Source organism: Mesoplodon densirostris, chromosome 16, assembly GCF_025265405.1.
Source record: "Mesoplodon densirostris isolate mMesDen1 chromosome 16, mMesDen1 primary haplotype, whole genome shotgun sequence".
In the NCBI taxonomy this organism is placed as follows: domain Eukaryota; kingdom Metazoa; phylum Chordata; class Mammalia; order Artiodactyla; family Ziphiidae; genus Mesoplodon; species Mesoplodon densirostris.
This window is the reverse complement of record NC_082676.1, coordinates 33,647,296-33,660,831: the sequence shown is the minus strand read 5'-3', so window position 1 is coordinate 33,660,831 and position 13,536 is coordinate 33,647,296. Positions and strand designations below refer to the sequence as shown.

General features: G+C 41.0%; 1 protein-coding gene across 2 annotated transcripts in view; it reads right to left on the bottom strand.

The window, feature by feature from the left end:
* The window catches only part of LMTK2 (lemur tyrosine kinase 2), an 80,105-nt gene that overhangs the window by 46,876 nt on the left and 19,693 nt on the right, over positions 1-13,536 (bottom strand). For both annotated transcript variants that reach the window (XM_060120303.1, XM_060120304.1), the window contains exons 2-3: positions 6,373-6,497; positions 3,224-3,368 (exon numbers count right to left, since the gene is read on the bottom strand). In XM_060120303.1, coding sequence (XP_059976286.1) covers positions 3,224-3,368; positions 6,373-6,497 — 270 coding nt within the window. The remainder of the gene's footprint in view (positions 1-3,223; positions 3,369-6,372; positions 6,498-13,536) is intronic.

The following is a 13,536-nucleotide window of genomic DNA, read 5'->3' as shown; positions in this document are numbered from 1 at the left end:
GTTCCAGAGGGAGCACAGTGGCCTTCTTCCCCAGGAACTGTGCTTCTTTTTGACCTGACTGGGGTTTCCCGGAAGGCCTGCTGCAGTGGTGCCCCTTGTTCCACCTAACTTGGGCTCTATCAGGATGGACAGGCTTCACGTGCCTCAGAAACAATGAAAGCCAACTGGACAAGGCGCTGCTGCCCAGGGCAAATAAAAAAACCCAACTGAGGCAATAATAGACAGGCTGGAGCTTTAGCAGAAAAGCCCAGTGAAATTTGGGGGATTTGGGGGGATATGGGCTTTTTTAAAAAAAGCTATTATCACACAAACAGGGAAACTTAGAGAGCCACGTGCATGCCCAGGGAAGCACACACACTCAGAAAAGACCCGAGAAGAACAGAGGCTTCACCTCTGGCAAGTCTCATGCTCAGCAAAGCAGGAAGTGAAGGCTAAGGCAGAGCTGTCAGCGGCCAGGCTGAGGACTTGCCCCAACACAGAGCCAGTCTGCCAGGACCTAGACAGCATCTGTCATTTGTTTCCTTTCTATTTTCTTCTTTTTTTGCATATTATCCAAAATGTCCAGTTTTCAACAAAAAATTACAAACTAAATTAAAAACAATAAAGAATGCTTACATGCACTGGTACAAAAGATATTTAAAAGAAAGTGTCCCTGAGAAAACAGACATTGGCCTTACTGGACAAGACCTTAAATCAACTGTCTTAAACACGCTGAAAGGGCTAAAGGAAACCACAGACAAAGAACCAAAGGAAACTGAGAGAATGATATCCCAATAGAGAAGACCAATAAAGTGATAGAAATTATTAAAAGGAGCCAAATAGAATTTTGGAGCTGAAAGTGCAATAACCAAAAAAAAAAAAAAAAAAAAGCACAAGAGTGTTTCAACAACAGATTTGAGCAGACAGAATAATCAGTAAACCTGAAGGGAGGTCAAATGAAATTATCCAATCTGAGAAGCAGAAAGAAAAAAGAATGAAAACATTAATGAATGAAGTCTAAGGGACTTGTGGGATACCATCAAGTGGACCAACATACATATAATGAGAGCCCCAGAGGATGAGGGAGAAAAGGGAGCAGAAAGAATACTTGAAGTTATAATGGTAAAAAATGTCTCAAATCTATGAGAAACATGAATCTATACATCTAAGAAGTTCAACAAAGTCCAGGTAAGATAAACTCAGAGATCCACACCAAGACACATTATAATCAAACTATCAAAAACCAGCGATAGAGAATTTTGAAAGCAGCAAGAGAGAACAAGTCATAACATTCAAGGGATCTTCAATAAGAATAACAATTCCATGTCTCATCAGAAACCATGGAGGCCAGAAAGCAGTGGGATGGCACATATAAAGTGCTAAAGAACAGTACCATCAACCAAGAATTCTATACCTAGCAAAACCGTCCTCCAAAAATGAAGGAGAAATTAAGACATTCCCAGATAAACAAGTTTAGGGAGTTTGCTGCCAGTACACCTGCCCTGTAAGAAATGCTAAAGGGAGTCCTTCAGGCTAAAATAAAAGGACATTAAAGAGTAACTAGAAGTCATATGAGGAAATAAAGATTTCTGGTAACTACACAGGTAAAATAAAAGCCAGTATTATTGTATTTTTGTGTGTAGCTCCTTTTTATTTCTTATATGACTTAAAAGACAAACACATTAAAAAATTGTATAGTTGACCCTTGAGCAACACAGGTTTGAATTGCACAGGTCCACTTAAATGTAGATTTTTTTCAATAAATACTATAGCACTACACAATCCACAGTTGGATGCAGAACCATGGATACAGAAGGCCGACTATAAAGTTATACACAGATTTTCGACTGTGTGCAGGGCTGGGGGGGCATGGTTGTGTGGGGTGTGGGTCAGCACCCTTAACCCCCTCATTGTTCAAGGGTCAACAATAAATCTATGTTAATGGGCACACAATGTATAAAGCTGTAATGTGTGGCAACATAAAGGGAAGGAACAGGTTTAATATGCTGGTGAATATAAATTCAGTTGTTATAAATTCAAAATCAGTTGTTATAAATTTAAGGTAATTGTAATCCCATTATAATCACTTTTTAAAAATATAAAAAAATATACATAAAAGGGAATGAGAAGGGAATCAAATGATATGCATGCATGGGCACACACATGCCCACATACACACACACACACACACACATTCCAGTGGCCTGTCTTGCAGAAATGGAAAAACTGATCCTAAAATTCATATAGAATTGAAAGGGACTCAGAATAGCCAAAACAATCTAGAAAAAAAAAAAAAGTTGGAAGACACATACTTCCCAATTTCAAATCTTACTACAATGCTACAATAATCAAAACAGTGTGGTAATGGCATAAGGATAGGCATATAGATCAATGGAATACAACTGAAAGTCTAGAAATTAACCTAAATGAATATGGCCAGCTGATTTTCAACAAGGGTGCCAAGACAATTCAAGGAGGGAAGAAACGTCTCCTCAAAACTTGTTGTTGGGACAACTAGTTATCCACCTGTAGAATTAACCTGGATCATTACCTCACACCATATACAAATATTTTGTATGAAACACACCAGCTGTGTCATGTTTTAGCTAGGTTTTTTTTTTAATATAGCCTATAGCAATATTAATCAACTGTTCAGTTTATACTGCCCTAAACATACACCACTGTGTGTGCAGTAGCAAGGCAGGCTTGGTACCTACAAAGACTTAAAGAACCTTCTCAGCAGTATTAGAAATCCCTAATTATTGAACCACTAGTGATACTCTATTTTATAATAAGAAATTAATTAACATGTAGTCAAACCTCTATCCTCTATTTTAGCATGAAAAGTAATATCCAAATTACCCCTCCTCCCCAAACGCAGGACATCCCAGTAGAAAACAGCAGTGTCCTACTCAGCCAGACAGGCAGTGTTGAGAACTGGCAGAGAAGCCTGCCTACCAACACAGAGGCCAGGAGCCTCTGTCAGAGTATTCCATTTTGAAGAATCGAGGAGACCAATTTACTCTTATGCCAGAGCCAAGGTCCAAAAGGAAAGGACTCAGCTTTTGCAGGAATGCAATGGGCCTGACCACTAGAATTCAGCTTCACTAGAGAGCAGAAGGAAGAAAAGTTAGCAAGCAGAGGAGACAGGCAGTCCAATTTTTTTATGATTAGTGGCAAGGCTCCCTTTCTCACTTCTCAGAAATTATTCATGGAAACATGACATCAGGATGGAAGGTCTTACCTACAGAAGGCTGGAATTGTGATGGAGCTGGTAGTGAAATATTTGGTACTGAAAGTGTGAAAACTTCTGCTGGGGATTGAACAGAGGGAGTATCTTCTGCTGGTGGTGTGAAATCAATCTCATCATCAAAATTATCTTCAAATTCCTAAAATTAAGGACGAGCAATGTTATATCTAATATAAATCAGCTTGAGAGTAAATATCAAAAACATCTGCTAACATTTAAGATATGAACATTTATTCACTCATTTGGAACACACTGCCATAATTTTTTTTTCCAATTTGTGCTGACTTCAAGTAAAAAGCATATGTAATTGTGTTCTCCAACTCAAAATAGCAGAATAAATAAGATCTGAAAATAAATTATACATATTTTATGTAATTTTTAAACTGATAACTTGAAGTTAAATGCAAAGTTTTCTAAAATGACCCTGGAACTTAAAAGGGAAATACTCTTCCAGTTTCAAAATTTTATGTTTAAGTTACTATAGTTTAAGGTATTCTTTTTATTACTATTATTCACTTTCACAAATCTCTCTGCATATTGAATCAAAACATTTATTTTTCAATTGTGTATGTACTTCTAGTTGCTGTGTGATTTCAATCAAAATAAAGATAGTTAAAAGACTCAGAAAAGATATCTTTAAGCGAGTCCTACTTCTCTGGAAAGAGTATAATGGATAAATTATTAAACTGGGTAGAAAAATCATCAAGGTCTGAACCAGGAAGGTCAGTACTAAACTCTGTACCACATAAGTGCAGTAAACATTCTCAGAACATCCAGCTTTCTAAAGATGGCGACTTTAATATTGAGGCTGCACCAATAAAGCTGTGGAAGGAAACCTTTTAAGTGACTCTGTCCAGCAGAAAGCTATCCTGACTCTTCCTATCATCATTCCAGTGAGCTGGGCCTACCTTGGTGTCCATGTTAATTTAACACAGATACAGATGATTATCAAGGTCTTTCGTTCAGATAATTAATGAGCATTACCCCACCAGGAGCCATGACAGAAGCTGAACGAGACTGTTTTCACTCATCTACACAGCTCTACGACCTCCCTCTACCCCACCCGCCCCCATGCAAGGGAGAAGCTGAAAGTTGCAAGGGTGGATTTCTCTGATATAACATTTATGCTCTCACATGCATGCAAGAGGGCATATTCTTATATATGTCATAAACGTTGTCAAATGCATTAGGACACTATCACTATTTGTATCGGGGGAGGGGAGAGCAGGACACTTCAATCTGTGACGTCACCTCTAAACACAACAGCTTTGTCCAATTTCCCTTTCGGACATTCCTAAAGGTTCTCTCATTAAAAAAAGACTTCATCCATCACTCCTAACCTTGGCAGCGGCAGGACATACCATTAGGCAGCAGATGATTCTAAAGATTCACAGAAGTAATACAGTATAACAACAACAATAAAAATAACAACAACAACAGTATAACAATAATAACAACTATGGGGCCGTGAGAGAAGACCGGGTCACTTGTAAAAGACTGCAGCTTCTTGGCCTGTAAATGACTTCCCAGGGACCATTTAGTTCTGAAATGCCACACTTCTAAGTCTAAAGGAAACCCACGAATGATAGATGGTGACACTCTTCTTCAGTTACAGTCTGGAAGCTGGAGAGGATCCTCTGTACGGTGTGGTCCCTGAGCCGCCTGCATCAGAATCACCTGGGGAAGCCCGATAAAAACACACCCTCCCTGAATCTGAGTCGTCATAAATGCCCTGGGTCCACACTAAGCATCAGGGGGGGTTAGAACAATTCAAGGCAAGAATGAGGTATCGTGATGTGAGACAGAAACTGGCTTTCATTTTCAGAAACACTGATCAGGCTTTATCTTTGTCCCCAAAGGGCCAGGGAACTGTGCAAAGTCCCTCAGCAAGACTGACAGTCAAGGGACATGGATTCTCTGCCCATCTCTGTGGCCCCGTGCGGCGCAGTCGCTGGGTTCCCACAGAAGTGTCTGCACTGATCCGAGGGCCTAGGCGTTCAGGTCCTCCATGGCTGGGATGAAATCTTCTAAAGAAAATGACCTGTGCTCATGAGCCTTTTCCCCCAGATGCCCACCCCAGTCCTCCACCCCCCCATCCTCTGTGTGTATAACACTGGTGTCCAGCCAAAGGGACAGCACATCTTCTCTCCTCAGAGCTGCCACCAGACCCAAGGTAAAGGGAACACACGACAGAAACAGGTGTGAGGCTCGAGAAATAAGGTCCACACGTCCATGAAAAAGGTTTTCCCCTGATTTGAACCACCCTGATTTGTCCTCAGGACTCCTGGGACAGACCTAGTCCAGTTGGTAAAGCTCTACATTAAAGACCATTGCCTCTGCATGCGCACATTCCTTTTTTTTCCTTCTTTTATGTACTCGTTTTTAATAAGTCTTCACTGAGCCCTAACACATGCCAGCAGTAAGTTCTAGAGGGGATATCCTAGCTGGTTTCTGGCAGACTCCACCCATCCTCAGCAGCTACGACAACAGTCCTTCTGTATTATCACCTCCCCCACCTCCACCCTCCACCCTGGGCAAGCTTTACAACTGGCACCCTTCTTTTCTCCTCCTTAGGGAACTCAGGGCTCGAGGTAAACTGAAAGATGCTCTTCCTCACGCACAAAACACACTGGCCTCAATGATCTCAACAACCACAAACTCACCAGCACATAGTTTGGAAAAAAATCAAAACCAGCCTGCTTCTCCTTACAGGCCTTATAGCAAGTGAATTCAATCATCATTCCTTATTCCTCACTTGACAAAACTTAAATTAAAACAGGCAAGTGGCTACTGTCAATGATGCTCGGAGGCAGGGCCAGCACCTGCAGCCAGTGAGTCAAATCCAGACCACCCACTTGATTCTGTACACGAGATTTCACTGGCACACAGCGGTGACCACCTGTTCTCATGCTGTCTGTGGCTCACGTGGCTACAATGGCCGAGCTGAGTAGCCATGACAGAGACTGTATGGCCCACAGTATTTACTATTTACAATAGCTCTTTATTTAACTTTAATGTTTACTATCTGGCCCCTACAGAAAAAAATTTGCCAACCCCTGCACCCAAGGGACTGTGATATACAGCCGTTCTGTTGGTAAATGTATCAGAGGATGACTTTAAATGTTCCTACCATCTGTGCTCACCTTAAAGTCTATTTCTGGGTCCTTACAGCAGGATACACAGTTTGCAATTAACACTATTAATATCATTAAACTGCACACAGACAGGATCACAAAAGATGAGGAAATTTCTGCAGCAGGTGCCTCCCCTGGAAAGAGAAATAAACAATATTAACATGCGCATTCCAAAATCAACTTTAATAAGTGAATCAATATATTTTCTGCCAGATACAATTGGGACCAAGAGTTAATAAAATAATGCTCAAGATAAAGCTGATGACCAACCCAGGATAAGAAGTTAGAGGTTTTTTTTTTTTTAACTTCTGATTTGGGGACTTCCCTGGCAGTCCAGTGGTTAAGACTTCACCTTCCAATGCAGGGGGTGTGGGTTCAATCCCTAGTCAGGGAGCTAAGGTCCCGCATGCCTCAAGACCAGAAGCAATATTGTAACAAATTCAATAAAGACTTTAAAATTGGTACAAATCAAAAAAAAATCTTAAAAATTTCTGATTTTGAAACAATTTCAGATTTAGAGAAGAGTTGCAGAGACAATGCAGACAGTCCTTATATACCCTTCACCTCGCTTCCACTAACATTAGCATCTTACATAGTGTATTTATCAAAGCTAAAACAGTAACACTGGTACAATACTATCAATACCAATTGAACTTCTGACTTTATTTGGATTTTACCAGTTTTTCCATCAACACTTTTTCTTTTGCAGGATTCAATCCAGCCACCAATGTTGCATTTACTCATCACGTCCCCTTAGTCTCCTCCGATCTCTGATGTCTCTCTGTCCGTGTTTCATAACTCCAACACTCCTGAAGAGTACTGGTCAGTTATTTTGTAGAATGTCCCTCAAATGGGGTTGCCTGATGTTTTCTCATGACTGGACTGAGGTTACAGATATCTGGGAAGAATCTAGAACACCACATGGTGAAAGGTCCTTCTCATGACATCGTATCTGGGGCATGTGATGTTGGCACAATCATTACCAATGACATGAAACTGGATCCCTTGGCCCAGGGGGTTTCTGCCAGGTTTGACCACAGTGAAGTTACTCTTTTCCCTTCGCATATGCCTCTCTTCAGAAGCGGGTCACAAAGTCCAGGGAACACGCACAGGTAAGGGAATTAAGCTGTACTTCCCGGACGGAGGAGTGTCCCAGGATGTGTAGACACAGGTTAAAAGGACTACAGTAACTGATACCCGGGGATACACTTTGAGGCTCTTCACACACCCTGGGTCTCCGGGAAGCTTTACACCATAGTTTTCCCCGGAGTCATGCGTCTTCCCTGCAGCAATGAATACTGTGATGTTCTAGTGGTGATTTTTCTATTTCCCTTATTCCTTCTACATTTATTACATGGTACTCTTCTGTAAGGAAGATTTGTCCCTCCTCCCACACTTATTTATTCAGTCATTTACAAAGTTATGAACTCATAAGATATTTATTTTATTCTTTGGGTTATAATCCATTCTTCTCATTTCTTTGTGGCTCAAATTGTTTGAGCTTTGGCCCCTGGGAGCTGTTTCAAGCTGACTCCTGGGTCCTTCAGACATGCCCCATCCTTTACTTTTTTCCTCCTATACTTCCTCACTCTCTGATGCTATGGGAAGCTCCAGGCTCCTCTTATATTTTCCCTCCTCCGGCTATAGAATCAGCCACTTCTCCAAGGAGCTCCTGTCACAATAAGGAAACTGAAAACTACAGCCTGTGACCAGTTTTTGCGTGCAGGGGCGGGGGCAGCTAAGGATGATTTTTACATCTTTAAAGGGCTGTTTCAGGGAAAAAAAAAAAAAGAATTTGTAATAGATACTGCTTGTGAGCCATTGACAGAAAAAGTCTGCAACCCCTGTCTAGAGCAGAAAGATTTTCTCCGCTTACTTTCAGCAAAGACTTAGTTATCTGGAAAGCATCTTATTCAACTAGGGCTAGTTTGAATCTTTTTTTGTTAGAGCAAATTGTTAAGTCTTACCTACCAGCATTTTACTAAGAAATACAGTTTTCTTCTTTTCTTTCCTGCTTTGAGATATAACTAACATATAATACGGTGTAAGTTTAAGGTGTACGACATGATAATTTCATATACATATATATTGTGAAATGATTATCACAGTAAAGTCAGAAATAAACTTTTCCTTAAAATCCCCACCAACGGCTAATTATGTGCTCAGAGGCACCAAGCAGGAGGCCTGGAGACAAGTTAAGGAACGATGCCACCATTTTTCTTAAATGAGATCACAGTACCTAAAGAAAGCAAAAACTAACCAAACTCTTATGTGAGTAAAACACATTCTTGAACATAAAATGCTCTTCTTTAGTGAAGAGCAGAGAAGCCTAAAGGAGTCAGCACATCAAGTGCAAAGCAGGAATGAATTCCTTTCCAATAACAAAAGTCTATTTGAGAATGAGCACTGCTGGAACCTGCTTTGTCACAAGGGGGCTTGGACTCCGTTGCAGCCTTCCTTCTTAAATATAATGCCATTAACCAAAGGTTGTCAAGCACCTGCAAGCTCTAAACCCACAAATTCGAACACAGAGGGAAATCCACACATGAACACAGGAGAACGCAGAATTCCCTAACTAGGAACACTGGTGTCCATCTGTAAAGCTAAGCGAAGCAAGGAGCCTGAGCCACTGAGAGCCGACCTTCTAGAACCAATACCCAGCTCGGCCTGTGCTGCCCACTGGTATTTTCTTATAACTCTGTTTCACTCCCCCGGACTCATATAATAAGGATTAAATACGACTCCTGAGGCTTATGTGGCAAAGCACTTTTATATACACTGTATTTTACTGATTATTTTTAATAAATTTATTTACTTATTTATTTGTTTATTTTTGGCCACGTCGGGTCTTCGTTGCTGCATACGGGCTTTCTCTAGTTGCAGTGAGTGGGGGCTACTCTTCATTGCAGTGGCTTCTCTTTGTTGCAGAGCCTGGGCTCAAGGCACGCGGGCTCAGTAGCTAGGTTCCCAGCTATAGAACACAGGTTCAGTAGTTGTGGCACACGGGCTTAGTTGCTCCGCGGCATGTGGGATCTTCCCGGACCAGGGATCGAACCCATGTCCCCTGCATTGGCAGGTGGATTCTTAACCACTGCACCACCAGGGAAGTCCTATTTTACTGATTTTTAAGATGAGGTTTGCCCACTGCATTTTAAGATCTCTAAATTTCAGGGCTATCTTACACTCGAAAGAAAGCTGTCTTCATTGGCAGCATTTCTTCTTTCTTAATGGCACAAAAATAAGAGTGTGTCATTATCGGTCATATCTGAGATTTGATAAAATATAGTATTATTTCATTTGATCGTCACAATGCCAGCTCTGTGTCACAGACGAGGACACTGATGTGCCTAAGGACACCAGGTAGGAAAGCGGCTGGGCCAGACTCTGGGTTCAGGGGTGCTGGGTGCAAGTCCCTTAATACCACATTGATTTGCCTCATTGTTTCTAACATTTAAAAACAGCCTAAGTACTTCAAACCGAAGGCTCTCACTGTAATTAAGACAGGTCATACTTCTCCAAACTCCAGAGAATGAATAGTAAACAACTTTTTCCCCTCTTTTCATCTATAATTTATCATCACACCCTATCATAAAATTTGATCAAAACTGCCTGAGGGCCAGCGCAATATCTGATCCATAAAACTCTCTTCTGTGAGTCATCAGGCAGGCATGAAAAGTCATACCCGTGTTAAAAATAACTAGTTATGCGGAGTTTTGCCCGACCTTGATAACGTATTTATTTCTGTTAAGACACTGCAGGGGCCTCTGCTCTCCTGGACTCAGATTTCCTCAAGGCATACAAGTCTACTCCACCTCTATGTCTACCAGGCCCACTGAAAGGATTCTAAATCACTACCTGAGAAATTTACTAGATAGCCTCTAGTAGAAATTTTTACAGTTTTACCACTTCTAGAAACTATTTTACTTACTGTATTTTTCTTTTGATCAGCCCAAAGTCCTACGCTTTAAAAAAAAAAAAAAACTGTATACCAACAGAGGAAAACTTCCATACAATAAAGAAAAACTTGTGTAAAATGAAGAAATCAAACCAGCCTTCTATAGGCTGGAAGGTGAGATGGGTTTGCATAAACCTCAGAGAGGAAGTAAATTCTAGACTTGAGGAACTACAACTAAAATCCCCGTGGCCCCAGTGGTCAAACTACAACCCAGGCCCCTGGAAGGTTCCTGGTTGCGACAGCTGGAAACTATGAAGAAAGACAGTTTTCTTTTGACATTCTCAAGTCTGCAGCATTCAGAGACGTGTTAAGTCAAACCAATCATCGCCTACAGAAAAACATCAATAATGACAGGAGTGTCTCCGCACACTGAGGCTGCCTCGCAGATTACAAACTGAGAACAAGGATAATTAGAGGTTTGGGGTACTTCGTACACCTCCCCAAGACACCGATGCAAAAACACATGGCATCTCCAAGGTATAGTCTATGAGTTTTCATTTTAGTTTCCAAACCATTTTAATAGATACCTAGCACTTGATTTAATAAGCAGAAAACCTAAGAAACTCTGAGAGGTAGGTGCATATTATCTGTTTTATCAACAGGTAATCTGGGGAACACAATTTCTCAGTAATGACACAGAGTAAGTGAGGAGTACTATCCGATTATTAATTCAACCATTATAAATCCCTGCCTAGAACCATGATTAGAACTTGAGCACATGCGTAATTAACTGAAGAGTCACCTGTGAATCCTTTTTCAGATTAAATTAAAAATTTTAAAGGTTCACAGATAAAAAGAAATGATGATCAATGTCTAGATCCATGAGGGATTGCAAAATGTTGATATTCTAATTTTGTCATTCCCTCTTTGGTTACCAGCTGATACACTGTATCAGTTTACAAAGAAAATTTCCCCATATTTACTATGGGTTAGCCAGTGGTTCAAGTCGTAAAGGGTGAGACTGAAACTTCAAACCCTTTAATCACATGGTTGGTTCCTCTGGTCACCGGCACCCATCCTGAAGCTACTTAGGGGCCAAGAGTCGCTTCAATAGCATAAATTCGGGTGTAGTTGGAAGGTGCTTGTTATTAATAACAAGAGGTGCTCCTGTCACCCCATCACTCAGGAAATTCCAGGGTTTCAGGAGCTCTGTGCCAGAAGAGGGGACAAAGACCAAATAGATATTTCCTATTATGTCCAAGATATACAGACCCTAGAACAGGGCTCAGGAAACAATGGCCTGCGGGGAAAGGCTGCCCACTGTTAGCTTTGGTATGGCGTGCTGGCTAAGAATAGCGCTTACATTCTTAAATAGCTGTTTAAAAAAAAACCCAAAAGAAAAATACTTCGTGACAGGACATTTGTATCGATAGTTAATAATGCAAGAAGACAGACAACCTGACATTACATGCCTCCAGATGGAAAAACACACCACCACCCACTACACAGTACTACCCAAAACAAACAATCCAATAGTAACAAAATATCAAACCTGTATCTGACCAAGCCTCTAGATCTAAATACCAATTAACAGGAAATAAAGAGAATAGTGGAACATATTAAATTTCACAACAAGAACATAATCAGCAAAATTTAGGCTATGAAATACACTCAAGGAGAAAACCCTGATGAATTACAAGGAGAAAGAGAGATGGAGAAGGAACTAAAAGAGATTTTAAAAGACAAACCAACCAACTGCAATGTACAGGTGTTAATTTGAATCATGATTCAAAAACCTTAAAAAAATTATGACATTGAGACAATTGGAAATCTGAACACTGACAATTGACCATATTAGGGAAGCATGATCTAGTTCTCGTAGGAGAGAGTGATAATGGCTCTGTTTTTAAAAGTTGTCTTTATCTCTCAGAGATAGTGACCTATTTAACAATGACTGGAATTTGGTTCAGAATAGTATGAGGGTAGAGAAAGTGATGGGGGTATTATGAAAAAAGATGGCCCCGAGCCGAGTCAATGTGAGTGAAAGGTACGTTTGTGGGAATTCATTATAGCCTCTGTCTAGTCTGGTGTATGTTTGAAGTTTTCCATTTATTAAATAATTTCTTCACATCCATTAAATAAAAAGTTTAAATAGGAAAAAAAGTAGATATAACAATTTACAATCTGTGTGTCATAGTTTGCTAGAAATGCTGTAACAAAGTACGAACTGGTATGGACAATTCTAGAGGCTACAAGTCCAAGACAAAGCAGGATTGGTTCCTCTGAGGGCTGTGAGAGACGGATCTGTCCCAGGTCTGTCTTCTCCCTGGGAATCCTCACATCACCTTCCCTCTGTGCCTATCTCTGTGTCCAAATTCACCCTGTTTATAAGGACACAGTCATGTTGAATCACAGACCTCCTAATGACCTCATTTTAACTTCATAACCTCTGTAAAGACCCTGTCTCCAAATAAGATCACACTCTGAGTTATAAGAGGTTAGGACTTCAATATATGAATCCGGGAGGGGGATACGATTTAACCCATCTCCAGGATGTATGTTTAAATGAAAACAAGAAAAAAAAAAAAAAACAGAACAGGTCGGAACAGTGTGTACACAACGTCACCAGCGGGCAACAGTGGGCACCTACAGGGAGGGAGACCAGGAGGAGGGGACACAGGGGGAGGTGCTCCAGCCTTTCACGTCTTGACTTCTGTACCAGGGGCTTCCCACGGTTGTCAGCCAAAAGTCCAAACCCCTTAACAAGCCTTACAGCGTCCCTGGTCCTCCAGCCCCCGTTCACCTCTTCGCCCTGCACCCTCATCACTCTCCCCAGCTCTCCACCTGGAGTGACAACGGACCTCTCCCAGTCCTTCCAGATGGATTCTCTGTGACCTCAGTCTTCAAGTTCACCTTCTCCCCCACCAGAAATCCATCATTAATCTACTGGTTAACAGGATAAACTCATGCTTTCAGGGTCAAACAAATAAGACCAAAAAGTAGCATTCCTTCAGTAATTTTATGCTCTTACTCAGCAAAGATTTTCTCCCCCATCACTAATCACCCTATGTCCACGGCACTGAGGTGTCCCTCCCTTGCTCCAGTCATGGCTTATCACTCGCTCCCCAGGCTGCACACAACTCCCACAAACACTCTTTACTTGCCCATTTTGCAATTCATGTTTAGCAGTGTAACTCTTAAGTTGTTTTCTTTAAAAAATAAGTTTTCTTCAAGAGTGGGTTTCCCCCAACTTATATTCTCCTGTGATAGTGGGTATT